Raw genomic sequence first — 19,816 nt, forward strand, 5'->3', positions numbered from 1 at the left:
TTATAAGAATTCCACAAGGACCTTTGTGGTCGAGAGCCCACTTGTTCCAATACAGGCAATGGTGTATCAATTAACTGGCATCAACTAACCACCTTGCATCTGTAACAGTCTGAAAGGGAGAGCTCCTGAGTCTGGGAGTCAGATATCTGTACTGCTGTGCCTCATGCAGACAGCAGACCATGTGTCTTCTAAAAGGGGCTCTTTTAAATATCCATTAGAGGTAGCACTACTAGCGATCACACTCAGCCTTCCAACACTCTAAAAGCATTGGCAAAGGAGAATTAAATATGCATAATGCAAGCAACTTGTTCTATAAGCATTCAGTATGCTGTTATCCTTCAATAGAACTGTTCTGATGGAAATTTTTATGGTCTTTATAGGTCTTAGGATCTAGTATTTCTCATTTCAAGGAGTAACCTCGTTTTTTCAAACTATTATATAAAACCACAGTGCATTTAACTGATTTAGTTAAATTTAATTTCTTACTTTAAATTCTAAGAGGAGAAAAAACTCTTTGAAGGAAATCTTTGTTTAGATGGCATAAAAGTAGAGGCCTCGTTGGTAGTAGTACTGACAGTCATGACTTGTGTTATTACATACACCCTACCAGTCAAAAGTTAACTTCTTTAGGAATAATAACTATTGCTGCTTTGGCTAAAATTTGAGTCTTTCATTAGAGTAAAATTATGTCTGACATTTCATAAGGCTTAAATGCAAACAAAAATGATTAATCACATTCATAAATATGCAAACTTACGTTCAAACCATGATATTAAAAAGGTATATTACATTTGAGACAAAATGGCAAAACCAGAATTTTTAATTGCCAAGAATTTTATGTAGCAAGTTTGTTCAGTAACATAATAAAATAGGAATATTACATTGGCAGAAGTGGAATTAAAGAACATAAAATATTACTTTAAAACAGGAAAACAATGGGATCACTTTCAAGAGCCTCACAGCAAGCTTGTAATTTAAAATGCTACCTTTTCATGATTAATGGGATTAATATGTGGGTTTTCTGTGATAAAAATCATGGTACCTGAGTAATACATACATTCAATTGCATATGACAACCAATATTATAAAGATGTACTTTCCTAATTACTTAAGAAATTGTTTTCAGCTTATTCAATGCTCTGTCTAAATAGCTTAAGATATGTAAAAAGCAAACAATCATACTGTTTCATCCTTCATACTTAAGGATGAAACTTTTTAGTAAGCATGTGTGACTATAATAAAATAGCACTTGAGGGAAATTATTGCTTAACCTAAAGGAAAAAAATATCACCGTTAAATTCCTGCCTGGGGGTTAAATTGTGGTCTTGCATTAATAAAGTAGGTTTTTGGATTCCTTAGCTTTCGGTGATAATTTGGAACCTTTCGTATTTTCCCTGTAGATATTTCAGGCAAGCTCTAAAATTTGAGAGGACACAATAAAATAAAACTCCCACTTAGATGATAAAATATATTAATTCTAATAATATATAAATAAAGTAAATTTGATTCATTTACTGGGCAAGGGCTACATTCTAAACTACCCAACTCAAATTAAACTAAACTCTGTGGCAAACAATTTTTCTCGTTAGGCAATTAATGTTACCTTCGATAAGGCAATTCCCACACAGCCTTTGGCCATAGCTGTTGTCTTTAAAACAAAGTTCTAAATCTGTAGATCATGCAAAAGGTTATGATCTCCTTAGCAGGTGGTTAAGGAAATCTACAATAGGGATGCATGGTCAAGAGAATATGAGTTTTTAAGAAGTCTCATCTAATTAGCGGAGCTCTCCCTTCCAATCCCCCCATGTTTAGTGATCCAAGAAACTGAAATGCAAATGGAAAAAATGAATCTGTGAAGTTAAAGGTATAAAATTCTGCAACGTTCCTCAGACTCTTCATTCTTATTTCTAGAATGGGAAGGGATTAAAGCTAACCTTATTTCTTTAGAGGAAAGTAAATGAAAAATTATTTATACTTTTAAAACTTTTTGCAGCGTTGATTAATGCTCATCAGTAAATAAGGGAGACCATTTCATTCATTTGGATATGCAAATTAACCTGGAAAATCCATAAAAACATCTTTATTGCCAATAAGCCCATCAGTATAGCAAAATATAATGTAAAAGAAAATGAATATTACTTGATAAACACATGTGAATAGAAGCATTTCAATAAGAAAATCTATCATTTTTTTATAAAAAAGCTTTCTATTTTAAACATCATTACTCAATCACAAATAAAATACTATGAGTAAATGCCTTTGAAATTTCAAGTAAAAGCCACCGCATTTTCCTTATTAGGAATGTTTGCTTTCAGTCGTCCTTTTTGTCTGAGGTACTCTCTTCATGACTTTCAGGGCTGACTTTATTACTTACGACTGAGGGAGTTGCTTGGACTTCTTCTGGTAATGAAAACACATGGCACGTCTGGAGGTCTAAGTAGGTTGTAAATATCTTAGCATATTCTGGATGCTTTAGGGCAAAACTTTTAAATTCCTCTAAAAGAGGAAAAAAAACAAAATCCAATAAATTGAGGTGAATCTTCTTTTGGCATGATGCAGATTAACATATGATCTTAATAATACAATGATCGTAGAAGTCTATTACTCAACCCCTTTAAATTATACAACCACTTTGGGAGATAGTTTTTTCCATTAGCTAGTCAAGTTGAAGATATGCATACTTTATTCCAGGGTATATAAGTGAGAGAATTTGTGCGTATTGTGCTCTGGGAGACAGGTATGAGAATGTTCATAGCAACATTATTCATAATAGGTAAAAAATGGAAACAATTCACATGTTTGTCAACAGTTGGAATGGCTAAGTAAATCATGGCATATTTGTGGAACAAAGTGCTACACAGCAATGAAGATGAATGAATAGCTGTGTTGTAACAATGTGGATGAATCTTAAAACCATAATGTTGAATGAAAAAAGCCAGATGCAAAGGAACACATATTGTATGAGACCATTATGTAAAGTTCAAAAACTTAGGCAAAACTAAAATATATTTAAAGATGTGTACTTTTGTGGTGAAATGCTAAAACAAAGCAGGCAAAGATTCCTTTTTAAGTCAGGTCAGCAGTTCCCTCCTTTAAGACAGAAGAAGGGGTTCTATTTGGGAATAGGCACATGGAGGCTTCTAGAGTTATTGAAAAGCTCTATTCCTTGACCTGAGTGGTAGTTACACAAGGGTTCATTTGTAAAACTTTGTTGTGCTCTATGTTTATGTTTTATGTAATTTTATTATTTTTTTGTAATAGAAAATGTTAACAAAATTTATTACCCAGGACTCTCTATCACTGGCTTTTAAAACTATTTTAACCTTTAACTCTGGTAAAGAAATAAACCATCTTGAAAAGCTGAGCCCTGACTTATGATCAGTAAGGGCAAGTAGCGTGTACAATATTCACTAATCATATCACAAGACCCCTGAGTAGTAGGCCTCCTTTTATCTCAGGTGTTTGAGATTTAGGAAGTGAGGTAGAGTATAGAAGGCTTACAAAATTAACCATCAGAATTTGAACCCAAGCCTCCGGTAACCTGGAGTTTCTGAAATATGATGCTACCCTCAAGTTTGACATTTCTCTCTCCTCTTCTGTTTGGACGGAGAAAACTTTATTGAGCTTATATAGCAAAGTGAGCTTGGTCTTTGAATCAGCTTGCTATTTGACTCTATAATAAAAGGTTTTTAACCCAATATCCTATTTCTATCCATTCACTAAAAAAAAAAATCCTCTGATAACCAAGTGTCTACTTCATGGCACATTAGACTATCTAGCAACTCTTGAAGATAAAAACAGGTCTTAGTGATGAGGAAGTCACCAGATAGAGCCCAGATCATTCTTTGCAATTACAACATTATTTTGCATTGACAGAGCACTTTATATTTCCAAATCAGGCAAGCTATTAATTGTTCTTTCTTAACATCCGAAATAAAGATTTATCTGAATGAGTCTATTTCAATGACAAAGATACAGAGGACATAAGTGACTTCTAAGATACGTGGGCAGGAGTGTTGATCTACTGAAACCACGAGCTTTAATTTTAAGACTTGTGCTCTGGTCAAAAGATCAAGGCTCTCTGTCCTCTTTGGGGATGCTAGTGGCATTAAAGAGTAACTCATTTCTAGAAGTGCTGAGAGCTGGCAATAAGTAGAATTTGGGCATTAATTTGGCTAAAGGAAAACCAAGAATGAAAACAATTTAAACTACCACATTTAAATAATGTAAATGGATACATTCATGATACATTTCTATACCTATTCTTTCATAAAATCATACTTAAATACCTCAAACATTCCTGCAAAAAAAAGTGGGCTTGCATAATATTGGGGAAAGGGAGATATTCTGTGTATTCTAAAAAGAAAAAGGTTGAACTCCAAAAAACAGAGTAGATTTCCCTAAAAACATACTAAAACTGACAGGTAAAAATATGACTACCTACAAATAATTCTTAGTATTAGTTTCCATTGAAATAGCTATTCCAAATACTTTTTCAAAATTTGTAGTTTGGAGTAATACAGAGTATTAACTATGCAATGAAAATGGTCAGCGAATTAGTACACATGGGGTTTTTGACTCTTAAGTTTTTTTTTTTTTTTTTTTTTTGTGTGTGGTATGCGGGCCTCTCACTGTTGTGGCCTCTCCCATTGCGGAGCACAGGTTCGGGATGCGCAGGCTCAGCGGCCATGGCTCACGGGCCCAGCCGCTCCGCAGCAATGTGGGATCTTCCCAGACCGGGGCACGAACCCGTGACCCCTGCATCGGCAGGCATACTCTCAACCACTGCACCATCAGGGAAGCCCAGACTCTTAAGTTTTATATCAGTATCTACTTGCCATTTTATCTTTTTTTTTTTTAAATGAACTTAATAGATAAGTACACTTAATTACCTAAAATAGAATAAGGACAGCCAAAATGACAGTAATTAAAAACAGAAGAGTAGGGCTTCCTTGGTGGCACAGTAGTTGAGAGTCCGCCTGCCGATGAGGGGGACACGGGTTCATGCCCCGGTCCGGGAGGATCCCGTATGGGGCCCGTGAGCCATGGCCGCTGAGCCTGCGCATCCGGAGCCTGTGCTCCGCAACGGGAGAGGCCACAACAGTGAGAGGCCCGCGTACCGCAAAAAACAAAACAAAACAAAACGAAAAACAGAAGAGTAAGAGAAGTCTATGAACTAATTCCCCCATCCCATGAAAGTTATCGGGTTGAAACTCTTTGAACACCAGAAGGAAAAAGGCATTCAAGAGGAATCCCCCTCTGGCCCATGAGAGAAGACTGGGGAAGATAAGCCACGCTGACAACCACGACCATATCAAAGCTAAGGCAGAGGCCTCTCCACTGAGGTGTGTTTCCCAAGGACACTGTGAAACTGATGAACCATCCCTTCAGCCCTTAGGGGACTTGTCTTCATGTGTGGACTCGAGCCATCAGGAGAAAGGCTAGTCACTGGTGGACGGACCTGCCACTTGGCCACAAGGTCTTCCTCCACGATAGTCCCTACCTCACAGGGGTGCCATCAACATGATGTGAGATAATGAACGTGAAAGCTCATCTAAGCCACTAACAGGAAACATTAATAGATGGTTTAGCTACTGTTATTACTGTGGGTGCCTCAGTCCATATCCCTCTACTGTGGCTACAACTCTGACATTCTCTAGTAGATGATCTTAGGTAAGTCACCTAAATTCTTTGCATCTCAGTAACATAAGAATAATGAAGAGTACTGATTGAATAGGCTTGCTATAAAGAATAAATGAATTAATACATATAAAATGTGTGAAGAGTGCTTAGCATATGGTAAGTCCTCAATAATTAGCTTCTACCATTACACCACTACTACTATTATTACTATCATCATCATTGTTACTATTACTTCTATTGTTAACGTATTAGTGGGGGGAAACAACACTCTTGTATGAGGGTCAGTCATAGTCTGGATGTACACTGTATACTGTACAGTACACCGAACCAGGAGCCAAACTGCCTACTCACCATATGAAACAGAATCCCCCTGGGCTATTTCCTTGAAGAGACCAGAAACATCAAGGTCAGGCACTCCAAGGGAAGCCTGCATAATGGTGGCGAACTCTTCCTCTGTTATGAAGCCATCCTTGTCAACATCAAAGAGCTGAAGGAAAAAGAAAATAAAGCCTAAGAATGAGCTCCTCCAGAGCAATGGTGGTATGTAATAATCTTAAAAAATAAACTGTTTAGTAATTCAGACATTCATTGTGTGGGGGGCTAGGGATATATGTCCATAAGTATGGTATCTGCTGCCTTCACAATACTTATAGTTTAGTGGTAGAAAGAGATAGGATTAAAATAGGGGCTATAGGGACTTCCCTGGTGGTCCAGTGGTAAAGAATCTGCCTTATAATTCAGGGGTGCAGGTTCGATCCCTGGTGAGGGAACTGGGATTCCACATGCCGCAGGGCAACTAGGCCCGCACGCCACAACTACTGAGCTCTCGTGCCTTAACTAGAGAGACCCCATGCCACAAACTACAGAACCCACGCTCCCTGGAGCCTGTGTGCCACAACTAGAGAGAAGCCCGTGCGCTACAACAAAAGATCTTGTGTGCCGCAGCCAAAAATAAATAAAATAATAAATAAATCTTTAAAGAAAAATATGGGCTACGACCATAGTAAGTACAAAAGCACATGGAAAAAATAGGGGATATAACCATAGTAAGTACAAAAGCACATGGGAGTCCTGTGTAAACAAGATGAATCCTACCCGGAGAGGTCAGGGAAGGCTTTATGACATTTGAGTTGGGTCTTAAAACATGAAGAGATGTTCCCAGAACATACAAGTACTGGCAGGCAATTGCCTGGGGCTCAAGTCAGGAGAGAGAAAGACAAGCAAGGATCAGATCATGATGGCCATATAAGGCCTCATCTACCCCTGCAGGATTATGATGGGAAGGGCTGTGGGGTGATTGCCTGTGAACTGAGGGAGCTCTGAGGCAAAGTGTGGAGGATGGAGAGAGGGCAGAAAGTTGAAAGGACTAGAGGCATGAAAAACAATTAAGAGTCTGGGGTGGAGAAGCAGGAAGGGCAGGAAGAGACAGAATTTATAAGGAAGCAAAGACAGGACTTACATATCAGTTAGAGGTCTGTAGTGATGGAAAAAAAGGAGCTAAAGACGGCTGAGGGATTCTAGCTTGGGCAAATGGGTGAAGGAGGGTTATGTTACCAAGAGTGGGAAAACAGGTTCCCAATGAGATCAAGGGTTAGACCTGGAGAGCTTAAATTTGAGTCAGAAGTGCCAGGAGGAAGTTAAGATTGAGCACATCAGCTCAGGAGAGTGATGAGGCTTCAGATATGAATTCAGGTAAAGATTGAAACTACAAGTGTGTTTGAGCTTCTCTGTGGAAAGTGCACAAAGTAAGGCAGAGCCCTGGGAACAGCAAGAGTTGAGGTGTGTGCAGGGAAGAGGAACCGGCCAGAAAAACTCAGAAGCAGCAGCCAGAGACATGGAGAAGCAGAAAGAAAGAGCATGCATCTTGGAAGCTAGGGAAGGTTTTCAGCAAAGAGGAAGAAACTCTGAGTGTGGTAATGGCCAACAGAGTAAAATGGCATAGGAAGGCCAAGCAAGAAGCAAGAAGGTTTGCTGGATTTGGCAATTAGGAGATCCTGGCGACGGATGGTAACAGGAATCAAGCAATGATTAGAGAGGTGAGGCATGGAGGCAACAGGCATGGCTCTTCTTTTAAGAAATTATGGAATAAAGCACAGGAGATAAATGGGGTAATAACCACGTACAAAAGGAGGCTGCCTTCAGGAAGGGAGAGACAATATGTTTATAGGCAGAGGGGAAAGGGTGGGATAGTCTGAAAGTCAAGCAGCAATGCAGGGGTAACTGATAGATAATTAATATGCCATATTCATAATCCTCTCCAGGGTATTAACATTTTTTCATGATATCAACACTGACTCTTTGCAGGCACTGATCCAACATGTTCAAATCACTTTACACACTCATTGAACCCTAATAATAGTCTTATGTAAGGGGGGGTGTTGTTATTAGCCCTATCTCACAGATGAGAAAGCTGAGCAACAAGGAAGCCAGGTAACTTTCCCAAGGTCACACAGCTTGTAAATGGTCAAGCTGTCGCCCAAATGCAGGCAAATATCTACAGTTCCTGCTGTTAAGGTATCCACTTCTGACCAAATACACGATCAAAAACAGGCATTGGATGAGGTGTGATAATCATGAAAAGAACAATAAGCAAATACTGAATAGTGTTTTAATTGTTCACTAGGGTGGGGGGAGAAGAATATAATTCGAAGTTGTGATTTGCTGCTCCCAGATAAGAAGGCACTGGGACGCCTAGTCCATTTTCTACTACTCAGCCCCTAAATGGACGATAAGATAGCTGGAAAGCGCAAAGTGAATTAGCTAGCATTTGTTTTCACAACAGTAGCCCCGGGGCTCTTTATGGGCCTTGGACTTCAGGCGCTAACTGCCAGGATTCAGTCACAACCTCCCCCCACCTTCTCACAAACTCTAATTTTTCTGTAAAAGTCTTCCATTCCTAAAGAATTCTCACCAACTTATCAAATCATCTAAATTTGGTCCTTTGATGGCTCTTCCGTCTGTGTAAGTTTCCTTCACACGTCCATTCTGGGGACTTTTACTTCCTCTCCATTTGTCCTTTGTCACAACTACCCCACGAAAACCCCTCCATTTCTCTCAATTCCTCATCGCTCCCAATAGCCTCCCTACTACAGAGTTCCCAGATCTAAGGTAAATCTCATGATCTGGGCTCTGGTAGAAGTTTTAACACCCCATTTTCCTTGGAGAATGGGGGAGCGATATCTCCCCAGTGCACGGAATGCTGTGGGACTCTGCATCAAAACATCCTGTCTTTCCTAGCAAGCACATGGTCCAAGACCATTTGGACTCTGCCTGGAATTTGAATGATGAACAGCGTTGGAGTTTGCTCACTCTAACAGCAGTGCCCAAGGGAGATGTAGAGCAGCTCCCGCAGCTGGGACCTCTGGAGCTGCCTGCTTTGGAGTATTCCCTGGAGCCTGCTTGCTGTCCTCACAACTGATTCCTCCACCAGAGTCTATGCCGACTGCTTACAACTGAAGAATGCTGACTAATATTCTACCTCTAAAGGTCACCGTGATGATGAAATATGATCAAAGATGGGAAGTTAACTGTGAAGTGTTACCCAAATAAAAGGATGTGAATGCATTCTGTATATATACAAAATGATACTACTAAATGAAAAATAGAAGCATGCCAAAATAATTTTCAAAAACATCATACAGGGACTTCCCCGGTGGCACAGTGGTTAAGAATCTGCCTGCCAATGCAGGGGTCACTGGTTCGATCCCTGGTCCGGGAAGATCCCACATGCCGTGGAGCAACTAAGCCCGTGCGCCACAACTACTGAGCCTGCGCTCTAGAGCCCATGAGCCACAACTACTGAAGCCCACATGCCTAGAGCCTGTGCTCCACAACAAGAGAAGCCACTGCAGTGAGAAGCCCGTGCACCGCAACGAAGAGTAGCCCCTGCTCGACGCAACTAGAGAAAGCCTGCACACAGCAACGAAGACCCAACATAGCCAAAAAATAAATAAATAAAATAAAATAGGCAAATAGACACTTAAACAAAACAAAACAAAACGAAAAAACCAAAACATCATACACCCCTGAGAAGGATAAAAAAATAACCAAAGTAAAACATGACACTTGCTTTACTGAAGAAAAGAGCTAATTATAGTTTTAGGTTCTTCTTTCCTCTCCCTGTCCCCCCTCAAAACCAAGGTCTAGGCAAGAGAAAAATCTCAGGACTTCTTTAAAGACAATAATTACTATGATTAAGGGCCAAATTTTCTATCAGGTCTTTCACTGGTAAACCCAAATTGACCACTTGCCCAGCTGACCTTATAATCACACAGACAATCTCAGAACAGAAACAGAAATGTCTGGGTTGGAATAAGTTAGCTATGTGTATAATTTTAGGTTTTATGATGAATAAGTCTGTAAAAGTTTTCAGCTTGGAAAGAGTTCTGGCCCTTGCCTTGAGACCATCTGCTAAGCATCAACCTCTTACGTTCTTTATAGGCCTAGCAGTTAACTCAGTTGAAACCAATCTGAAATAAAAAGTCAACCTGGGGACTCCTCTGTCAAGGACAGAACACATGGAAATTCGTGAGGCTAACCCAGGTGGCCTCTAAGACGTGAGAAAGGACTCTGGGAGGAAGAGAGTCTTTCTAGATGATAGAGGGGAAAACACTTGTTGAGGACGCAGTGGGATATTCTTCTCAGAGAAAATAAGGAAGAAATAAGAGTAGGAAAGAGGCATGGGGAAGGTCCTCAGCTGTTATGGTGGATGAAGCAGAGACTCAAAGAGCTGTATGATAAGATTCCACATACACAGCTTGGTAAGTGAGATCAAGTTTTTGTTTTACTTGAGAGCAGATCATGTAAGATTAAAATATGGAAGGGAACATCCCATTCAAATACTAATTAGATAAAGCACGTTTCATCTCCAAAGAACCAAAACACACTTTGGGAATGTACTCTTCCCTCTCCTTTTTGCATATATAAGTGATAAAATGGAATCTGAGTTCTCATAATTCAAACCTCCATTAAGTTCTGCTAGGGATGGGCGACATGGATTTTATTCATCTGCCCCTCAACCCCCCATACTGCTGTGACAATATATGTGATATACAGGAAAACACATAGGGTGGAAACTTGAGACATTTATGATGGTATTCACCTGACACCACCACAACAAAGTAAACTCCATCGGGAAAAGATCACCTAAAATATCTCTGACATACAGAGTGAGAAAATAAGGATGGATCAGAACTTTCTGCCTGGTGAATTGGGATGACTATAGACAGGTGGTGTTTATTTATAAACCTCACTTTGGGGCTCCAAAATGGGGAGGCTGAAAAGAAATAATTTTTAAACTAATTTATGAAATCACCTGCTCTTCAATTTTAATGCTGTTAACTAGGCTGCTTCCAAAGACTTTCTTTTTGCTTAAATGGATGCTTGTCTTTTCTTTATTCTCGGTAGCGATTGTCTTAATCACATTGCCCTCGTGTACATGTCACAGCAGATCTATAAACACTCGTAATAGATGCACTGATTTTCAGATAATACACTTAGAGTCAACACTTGTTTACGAGACAGACCAAGATGATTTCAGTGGGGCTGACAGTACCTTAAATGCCACCTGGATGATCTCCTCTGTGTTGGCAGGGTTGCACAGGACAGCCAGGCCAATTACATACTCTCGGAAGTCGATACTGCCATCGTGGTTCTGTGAAAGGATGGTAGAAATCAGTTAGCAGGGCCACTGGTTGAATGACTATTAATCACAGCCCACAAGGTGAAATTCAGACATGCCACGCAGCTCAGCCTCGTCATGCACTGAGCCAATTTGGAAAAATGTTCGCACTGAGATAGAACAGCTAGTGAGTGGCCCACCTATTCCCAACTCAGAAGGAAGAAAAATATATTACTGTTGAGTGATCAATATAAACATTTTATCACTGAGGCTCATTTAGACTGGCTCTATGGCACTCATTGTGGGTTCTTGAGCTCAGCCTTGATGGGAGCCTCTCTGGGAAGCAGGATGGGGGATTTCATCCTAGGTGGGACTGAAGCCTTCATTCCACCATCGATGGTGGGCCTGCCATGATGGCCAACACCAGTGGGTCACTAAGAGACTCTCTCCATGTAGGAGATAGAAGGGAAAGGAAAGGGGCAAATTGAGGCAATAGTCACAGCTACATTCTTTCTCCTTTCTGTGCTTACTCTGCAATAAAGCAGGAGAAAGTAAGCAAACCCGAGCAACTTCAAGGGCCCCTTAGTGATATCGGGCCCTGGAAGATCCTGCACTTCTAAGCCTTGGAAACTAAACCTAATTCGTATGATGTTTATATCTATACACTGCAGCAGGTATTTCTTGATGGTATTATAAAAGAAGGGGTTGATAATTCTAATCCATGCTGACCGAATACAGAGTTTTTCCTACACATGAACTACTCACCTAGATGGGAACACTGAGAAGATGAAATGGGGAGAAAGGAGAGAAAGCTTAAGGAAGAGAGGAAGAAAGGGAGAGAGAGGCAAGGCAGAGAAGGAGGGAGGATGGAAGGAAGAGAAAGAAGAGAGAGAACAAGAAGGAAAGGGGAAGAGGAGAAAGGAAAAGTGAGATGGAGAGTGGAAGAGAAAGATGGAGGGGGAAAGAGGAGGAGGAGGAGGAAGAAAGGAAGAGGACAATAAGCTCAATGATTATAATCCCAGGTGTGGAATCATTTTGGCAGCAAGATCTTCATGTTGTCAGATGAACTATGAACTAGTAACAACAAAGCTAAGTGTGATACTTGATAGGTTAGCAGATGTTTGGCACTGATGAGAGCGTAATCTTTAACTGTGACTGAGTGTCTACATTTCAACCATCAAGAGTTCCTCTAGGGCAGGGATTGCCTTCCTCTGTGCAGTGTATTCCCATTGCCTAGCACACACAGGTAGGTGCTAAAAAACGATGCTACCTTTTCCTCACCTACTCTCACCTACTACTGATACTTTGGGTTCACCTTAAGACACTTAGGCAGTGTTTTTCACTGGGGTTTCACAGATGAGCTTGAAAGGGAAGGCTGTGAAGCCTCTGAAAGGGTATGCCTTTTTTTTTGCTTTTTTGTTTTTGGCTGAGCCACAGGGCATGCGGGATCTTATTTCCCTGACCAGGGATCGAACCCTTGCCCCCTGCAATGGAAGCGTGGAGTCTTAACCCCTGACCAGGGATCGAACCCGTGTCCCGTGCAGTGGAAGCATGGAGTGTTAACCCCTGGACCGCCAGGGAAGTCCCAGCCCTTTTTATATGTACATTTTTCTAGGGAAAAAAAATCTTGTAGCTTTCCTCAGCTTCTCAAAGCAACCAAGACTCACTGTCACCATACTACTTTATCTTGCTGCAGGGTGGGAACTAAAAAGGAATAATTTACCTTCACTTTCTCATCGGAGAAGGTAGAAACAGAGGATTCAAGATTTCCCTAAAGTAACAGGGTTTCTTCCTAGGATTTAAAACTCAGGTCATCCGACTTCCATTTTTGTCTGATTACCAGCCTCTAAGACAGCTGTTTTCTGCCTTTCCTTTAATCGACTTTATTGAGGTATCAATTACAGTCAATAAAAAGCATCCATTTTAAGTGTACAGTTTGATGTTCTTTGAAAAAATGCAGACACCAGGGTAACCACCATCACAATTGATGGCTACGATATTTTCATCACCCCAGAAGTTTCAGAGTTTTAAGGGACATAATTTTCCTTGTGCCACTAACGTTTAATTTTCTTCTGTACTATGGAGGGCTGTTGTTCATTAGGCCTTAGAGGCTGAACAGCTTATGGTACCATGAATATATGCTCAATAAAGGTAAATTTATTCTGCAATTGGTTTTCTCCACTAAGCAACATAGAAGTCTTGAATAGAAGTTCTGAAGTATAATGAACCGGTTTGCAGGGCAGAAATAGAGACACAGATGTAGAGAACAAATGTATGGACACCAAGGGGGGAGAATGGCGGGGAGGTGGGTGGTGGTGGTGCGATGAACTGGGAGATTAGGATTGACATTTATACACTAATATGTATAAAATGGATAACTAATAAGAACCTGCTGTATAAAAAAAATAAAATTCTAAAATTCAAAAAAAAAGAAGTTCTGAAGTATAGATATAAGAATGACCTATGAATATATTCAATATCCTGTGATAAACCATAATGGAAAAGAATATGAAAATAAGTATATATATGTATAACTGAATCACTTTGTTGTACAGTGGAAATTAACACAACATTGTAAATCAACCATACTTCAATTAAATAAATTAAAAAAAAAGAATGATCTATGGACACTGAAGATATGGTCATAGGTAATATGATTGGAAATACGCCTTTGATTTATTGTGAGGCATCCAGTTTTTATCTATATTACCGGACCCTATGTATAATACAGGTCAAGCATTATAGCTTATTTTTCAGATGGAGGAAGAGAAATGTAAAAGACCCTTAGTATTACTGCTATTCACGAATAAAGGTAATATTCTGGACCCCTGGTTTTCTTTAACAGTTTTATATGAGTGGCTTTGACCGACAAAAGAATATTAAAGCAGACTCTTGATACTCAATCACATGAGAAACTATATGTAAGTTTTCATCCTAGTAATGTGAAGGAAAAAAGGCAGCATAGAAATTATTCTGAGAGATTTCATTATAGGACTAATAAAATAATACATTTTAAGGTTCCAATTTCAGAATAATAAAATTTAGAACTGGGAGGAATCTTAGAAATCATCCGTTCAACTTCTTCATTTTTACTAATGAAAAATTGAGATGTAAGTTTTACTTGAGGTCACAAAACTCACTATTGCCACAATGACAATTAACATTTACCTAAACATTTACCTGACTCCCAATCATTCAAATTAAAGCAGGCAAGTTGATAAAATATATTCAAAAACAGATAATAAAAAAGTATACAGCAAAATACACTCCTTTAATTTTTCAAATTCAAATCAGTCCCATGGTAAAAAATTATTCCTCAAAGCTGTGGTTCTTTCCTTTAAAAACTAATGGAACTCCTCAGGAAGAGTATTATTATTCAAATTCAATAAATTCTCAGTTATCCAGGAGAGTCAGGGAAGAGGTATTCTGTTTACCTCAATATTCTTATTTAGAGCATATTTCTACCCACCTGCATAATTGTATTGTCAATTTTCTAGGGATTAAATTGTTTTAATCTACTTAGCATTAAAAATAGACATTTAAAAAAAAGTAATTCTGAAAGCACTTCAAGATTAATATGTACATTAAGTATCAGTGCCCTGCAGGTGCCTCAGCAAATATTTTTTAAGGCCTGACTATGGGTTAGTTGTGCAATATTACTGATGAAATTTCTGATTGAAGTTGATACATAAATCAACTTTTAAATCACATGCACTATTACTCAAAAAATATTTTAAAAGTGACCTTTAAGACGATATACAAATTTTGAATGTTTTTGGACATTTGCTGTTCTTAGGTACAGAACACACAGTTCTTTTTCCTGCTATTATAGGTTACAGAATTCAGTGTATTAAATCAAGACTAAGGTGTTTTTCAAAATCATATGGGATATTTTGAAATTAAAAAATGTAGCTGTATAATTTCACATTTAAACAAAATCATTATTATTTTCAACTTACTACATTGATTGTATTGCTTTTAGAAATTTGAAAATGAGATGGAGTTATATTAATGAAAGCCCTTCATCTTAGGCTATCAGTAGTCTTCCATGTAGAAAAGGCAACATTTGAAAAAAATTATCAGGTGAATACTCCCTCTTACACTGAAGATGTGTCTTTAAAACACCAACTAAAACAAACAAACAAACAACAAAAAAACCCATTGGATGGAAATTAAGAAATTCAATCACTTGTTAGGCTATTGGTTCTACACAATGCCAAAGGTTTGTTTACTTGGAAAAATCCAGATTTCGGACTAAATTTTCTGGGATCCACTCTAGTGCCTGGGGATATTTGTCAAATTTTACACAAATTCAGAAAAGAACAAGAGAAACTTAGGTAACTTCAGGATGTTTTGCCCTGTGCATGCAGGAAGAGAATCATAAAAGTAGGTAATCCCTTAACTTGAAGAGCAAGAGAAATACTTAATACCACCCCTAGTGTGAGATAATTGTCTTAACTTTCATAAAACATTTAAAATGAAGTGAGGGGAGAAAAGTGGGGCTACGTTTTCTTTTCCCCAACCATCATGTGGAAAGATTAAATTATAAACTTAATATTCTGAGACCTTAAAAGGTATCTTGGCAGATTTCCCCTTTCCTGGCTATATTACTACAGCCATGCCTAACATACTAGTGGCCATATTCTAAAACAGGGATCCTGATATTAATGTGCGGTTGCAGCCTCATTCTAATATAACCACACCTGTTTTAAGTAGCTCCCCAGACCAAGTTTAAATTACAAGTCCCTTGAGGAAAGCGGATGTGATCTCTGGGCTTGGCTCAATTCAGAATTACACGCATGTGGTATTTCATAAATATTATGTGATGGTGATAATGGTGTCCACAGAGGCCAAATGCCAACCTGTCCTATTTTCACTGGGGATTTCTAACAGGCAGCTGAGGGCTGTTAACAGGCCAGTTACATCATTTCAACAGTTACAGCTTTCCTCTAAATGACTCAAAAAGGAAGGATTTATCTTCAAACTCAGGATGATCCTCCAAAGTAGATTGGGAGAGAGGGAATGCATTAAAACCCAGAGAAGCAGGAGGGTAGAAACCAATTAAATAGGCAGATGAACAGAGCACTTGAAAATGCAGCCTCTCTAGCTGAGTCTACTGGCCCGGGATTCCTGGATTCTCTTTGCCCCGTTATCACCACCTGAATCAAAATGAAAAAGCCAAACCAAGGGCCATTCACAAGAAAGGCACAACTACCCCTGCTTTTTGGGTGGCAGTTTCTCCATACTCCTATCTTCTTTTTTTTGGAAGCTGGCAACACTGACTCCTGTGGGGACCTCAGTTTTCAGCTGAGACTAATATGAAAAATACAGTGAAGACAGACTAACCTTAAAGCTGTGGCTGTCAACCTTGGTTGCTCATCAGAATCACCCAGGGAGCTTTAAAAAATACTTATCTCTGAGCTCCACCTCTAAAGATTTGTATTTAACTCATGTGGAGTGGGACTCAGCTCAAGAGCTCTCCCGGTGATTCTAAATTGCAGTCAGGGCTGAGAACCACTGCAATAAAGACTCAGCAACATTTATATATATTTATACATCTCTCTATCGCTTTAGATAGCAAATAACTGGTTATGATTTGTGTACATTTTCTTTGTTTACTTTTTTTCCTGTCTGCAGTTTTCAAACAAATGAAAGAATATTCTTTGCTCTGAGGCAGGGCAAGACGTGACAAGAGCTGGCTAACATCAGCAGGGCGTGCCTGATTTTGAGGTACATGTAAGAGCGATCACTTTGATTCATTAAGGCAACCAGAGACATTTCAACTATAAGTACACTCTTTCATTCCCCAATGCCCTGATTCTCTTTACAATTATATCAAAACAAAACTGTTACATGCTTATTTTGCTAGAGAAAAGGGACTAAAGAATTCTAGATTTTAGATAGTTGTTCCACCATTAAAAAAAATACTACCTTTTATAAAACTGCTTAATTTCACATTTCTGAACCTGTTTCTATACAGTTAAACAGGTTACCAGGAAAACACTTTTTTTTTTAAAAATGTAATAGAAAGACCTGATGTGAATTAACAGAAAAACAGGTTTTGAATTTCCTGCCTCCTCACCTTTTTTAAAGGAGAAAAATATATCTCCTGAGAGCTTTCTTGATTTATTCCAGGATTTTTTTCAAAATTTCATTCTTAACAATAACAACAACAGCTTTCCTGCTCTTTGGAATTCATTCACCAAATAAGAAATGATCTATTAACATCTACTCCATTACAGCCTGCCTTGCATTCCCATCACATATATAAGTCCATATTAATCCTGCGTCTCAAAAAGCCGACATACAAACCACTCAGAACATTTTTCATGAAAAATCTGTTTAATTAAGCAGTAAAGGGCAGCACAAGTTCAGAAATAGGTCGGGTTATGAAAGAACTCGGCAGGAAATGACAGCTTTGGATGGGGTAACCGCAACCGTGCAGAGAGCATGGCTAAGCTTCCAGCACTCCTGTCCCCCAGGGTAGTCCCGACTTAGTGCCCACTTTAGGAATACATGGTCAGCTGCAGCCATTCTTGGATAGACACCTGAATCAGGCCATCCGCATCTCTATCCAGGGATTTGAAGGCACGAAACATGGCATCCAGGCGAACCAGGCAGCTGATGAAGTTGTTAAAATCCATACTTCCATCCTCATTGGCATATCGGCGGACAATCATTTGGTAAAGTTGTTCCTTTAGCTGGAAGCCTGCTGCCTGCAGAGCCCCCCGCAGCTGAGAACTTCCCAGAGACCCAGAATGGTCCCTGTCATATTGCTTATAAACACGCTGCCATTTCTTGATGTTGCTCCAGAGATACTTAAATTCTTTGAAGCCCAGCTTTCCAGTTGTGTCACTGTCCATGATGGACACGATGCTCCGGCAGGTGTCAAGACTAAAGCCGTCAGACTTCAGATCCTTGTGCTTAGACAGGACTTTGTTGAGAATATTCATTAGGTGAGTGGCATCCACTTCCATGTCTGGTCCAGCCAGCTGTGCAAATTGTTGCCGAAACCGCCTAACTTCCTCACTTTCATTGGCCTCCACGTTGGTGAAATGCTGCTCAGTGGGTGGTGGTTCCGGGGTATACTGAGCAGCTGCAGTCTCGCTGATAAAATTCACAATTCCTCCAACTATCCCTCCAATATTTCCTGCTCCTCTACTTTTCTGACTGCCTCCTCCAAGAAGGTCTCCAAGAGCTTGTCCAAGACCTTGACCTTGATCTCCTCCTTCCAATAGAGACTTTACAAGAAACATGCTTTTGGTTTACCGAAAGGGTAAAGGGTAAAGGCTGCTGAAATCTTGGAGGTGGTATGAGAGCGATGAAATGGAGTCTAAGTAGTTTACATGTGGAAGAACTGGCTTTTCTGTACTTGCTTGCACTGTACAACACCCTGGGTGCACCTCCTACCCTAGTTGCCTGAATTCCACTAGGTCCTAGCACCTGCCATTTTTCAGAGGGCGTCAATAAAATACTCCTAAGTTATAGTATGTCTGACAAATTAGAAGAAATCATATTTTTAAGTGTAATATTAAACTATACATTTCTATATGCTGTTAACTATTTTTAGTTCTCTTTCTCAGCACCTGAAAGATGATGTGGAGTTTCCTAACAGGAGAAGGTAAATGACTCAAGGATATCAAGAATTTCTTTTCTAAGGAATATTTATTGTTAGGGTACAACTGAAGAATTCTGGGGCACTGGAAAAATATTTACCTAATTCTCTTCCTTTAGCAAAGATCTGCAGCATCCAACGTTCTTAAGAAAAACTTGGAAGGGGGATTTTTAAAATGCAGGGTCCCCAGGTCCCATCCTCAGAGATTCTGATTCTGTATAGTCTGCTGTGGGGCTCATGATTTACGTTTCTGGAATCTTTTGGAAGTGTAACATTCACATAGAAAACTGTACAAATCACAAATATATAGCTCAAAGAATTTCATATATATATATATACCCATGTCATACACCCCGATCAAGAAATAGAACATCATCAGGACTTCCAAAGCCTCTTCATGCCTCTTTCCAGTTATTCTCCTCTCCCAAGGGTAACTAACCATTGTCCTGACATCTAACACCACAGATTCATTTTTGTACCTTAAATAAATGGAATCATATAGCATATACTTTTTTGTATCTTGTTTTTAAATTTTTAATTAAAAAATTTTAAAATTGTGGTTAAATACATGTAATGTGCAATTTACCATTTTAACCATCTTTTAAAAAATATTTATTTATTTATTTGGTTGCACTGAGTCTTAGTTGCAGCAGGTGGCTCCCTAGTTAGTTGCGGCAGGCGGCTCCCTAGTTGGGCTCCTTAGTTGTGGCACATGGGCTCAACACTTGAGTTACAGCTCGTGGCCTCCTTAGTTGTGGCAGGTGAACTCTTAGTTGTGGCATGCATGTGGGATCTAGTTCCCTGACCAGGGATCGAACCCGGGCCCCCTACACAGGGAGCGCAGAGTCTCAACCACTGTGCCACCAGGGAAGTCCCCCATTTTATAATAGTTTTAGCTCTTATGCTTAGGTCTTTGACCCATTTTGAGTTAAATTTTA

The 19,816-nt window shown here is 39.4% G+C and overlaps 2 protein-coding genes across 3 annotated transcripts in view; both read right to left on the minus strand.

Annotated features, from left to right (window-relative positions):
- Window positions 1–851: 851 nt before the first annotated feature.
- The window catches only part of LPCAT2 (lysophosphatidylcholine acyltransferase 2), a 63,423-nt gene continuing 44,458 nt past the window's right edge, over window positions 852–19,816 (minus strand). For both annotated transcript variants that reach the window (XM_079907580.1, XM_079907579.1), the window contains 3 exons: window positions 11,198–11,296; window positions 5,995–6,130; window positions 852–2,496 (listed from right to left, as the gene is read on the minus strand). In XM_079907580.1, the coding sequence (XP_079763706.1) occupies window positions 2,312–2,496; window positions 5,995–6,130; window positions 11,198–11,296 (420 nt within the window). In that variant the 3' untranslated portion in view covers window positions 852–2,311. The remainder of the gene's footprint in view (window positions 2,497–5,994; window positions 6,131–11,197; window positions 11,297–19,816) is intronic.
- Window positions 17,770–18,519, minus strand: CAPNS2 (calpain small subunit 2; the record flags this gene model as incomplete). Its single annotated transcript, XM_079907656.1, has 1 exon — window positions 17,770–18,519. The coding sequence occupies one exon, from the start codon at window positions 18,517–18,519 to the stop codon at window positions 17,770–17,772; it is 750 nt and encodes a 249-aa protein (XP_079763782.1).

The sequence above is a fragment of the Stenella coeruleoalba genome (genome assembly GCF_951394435.1).
Source record: "Stenella coeruleoalba genome assembly, chromosome: 20".
Classification (NCBI taxonomy): domain Eukaryota; kingdom Metazoa; phylum Chordata; class Mammalia; order Artiodactyla; family Delphinidae; genus Stenella; species Stenella coeruleoalba.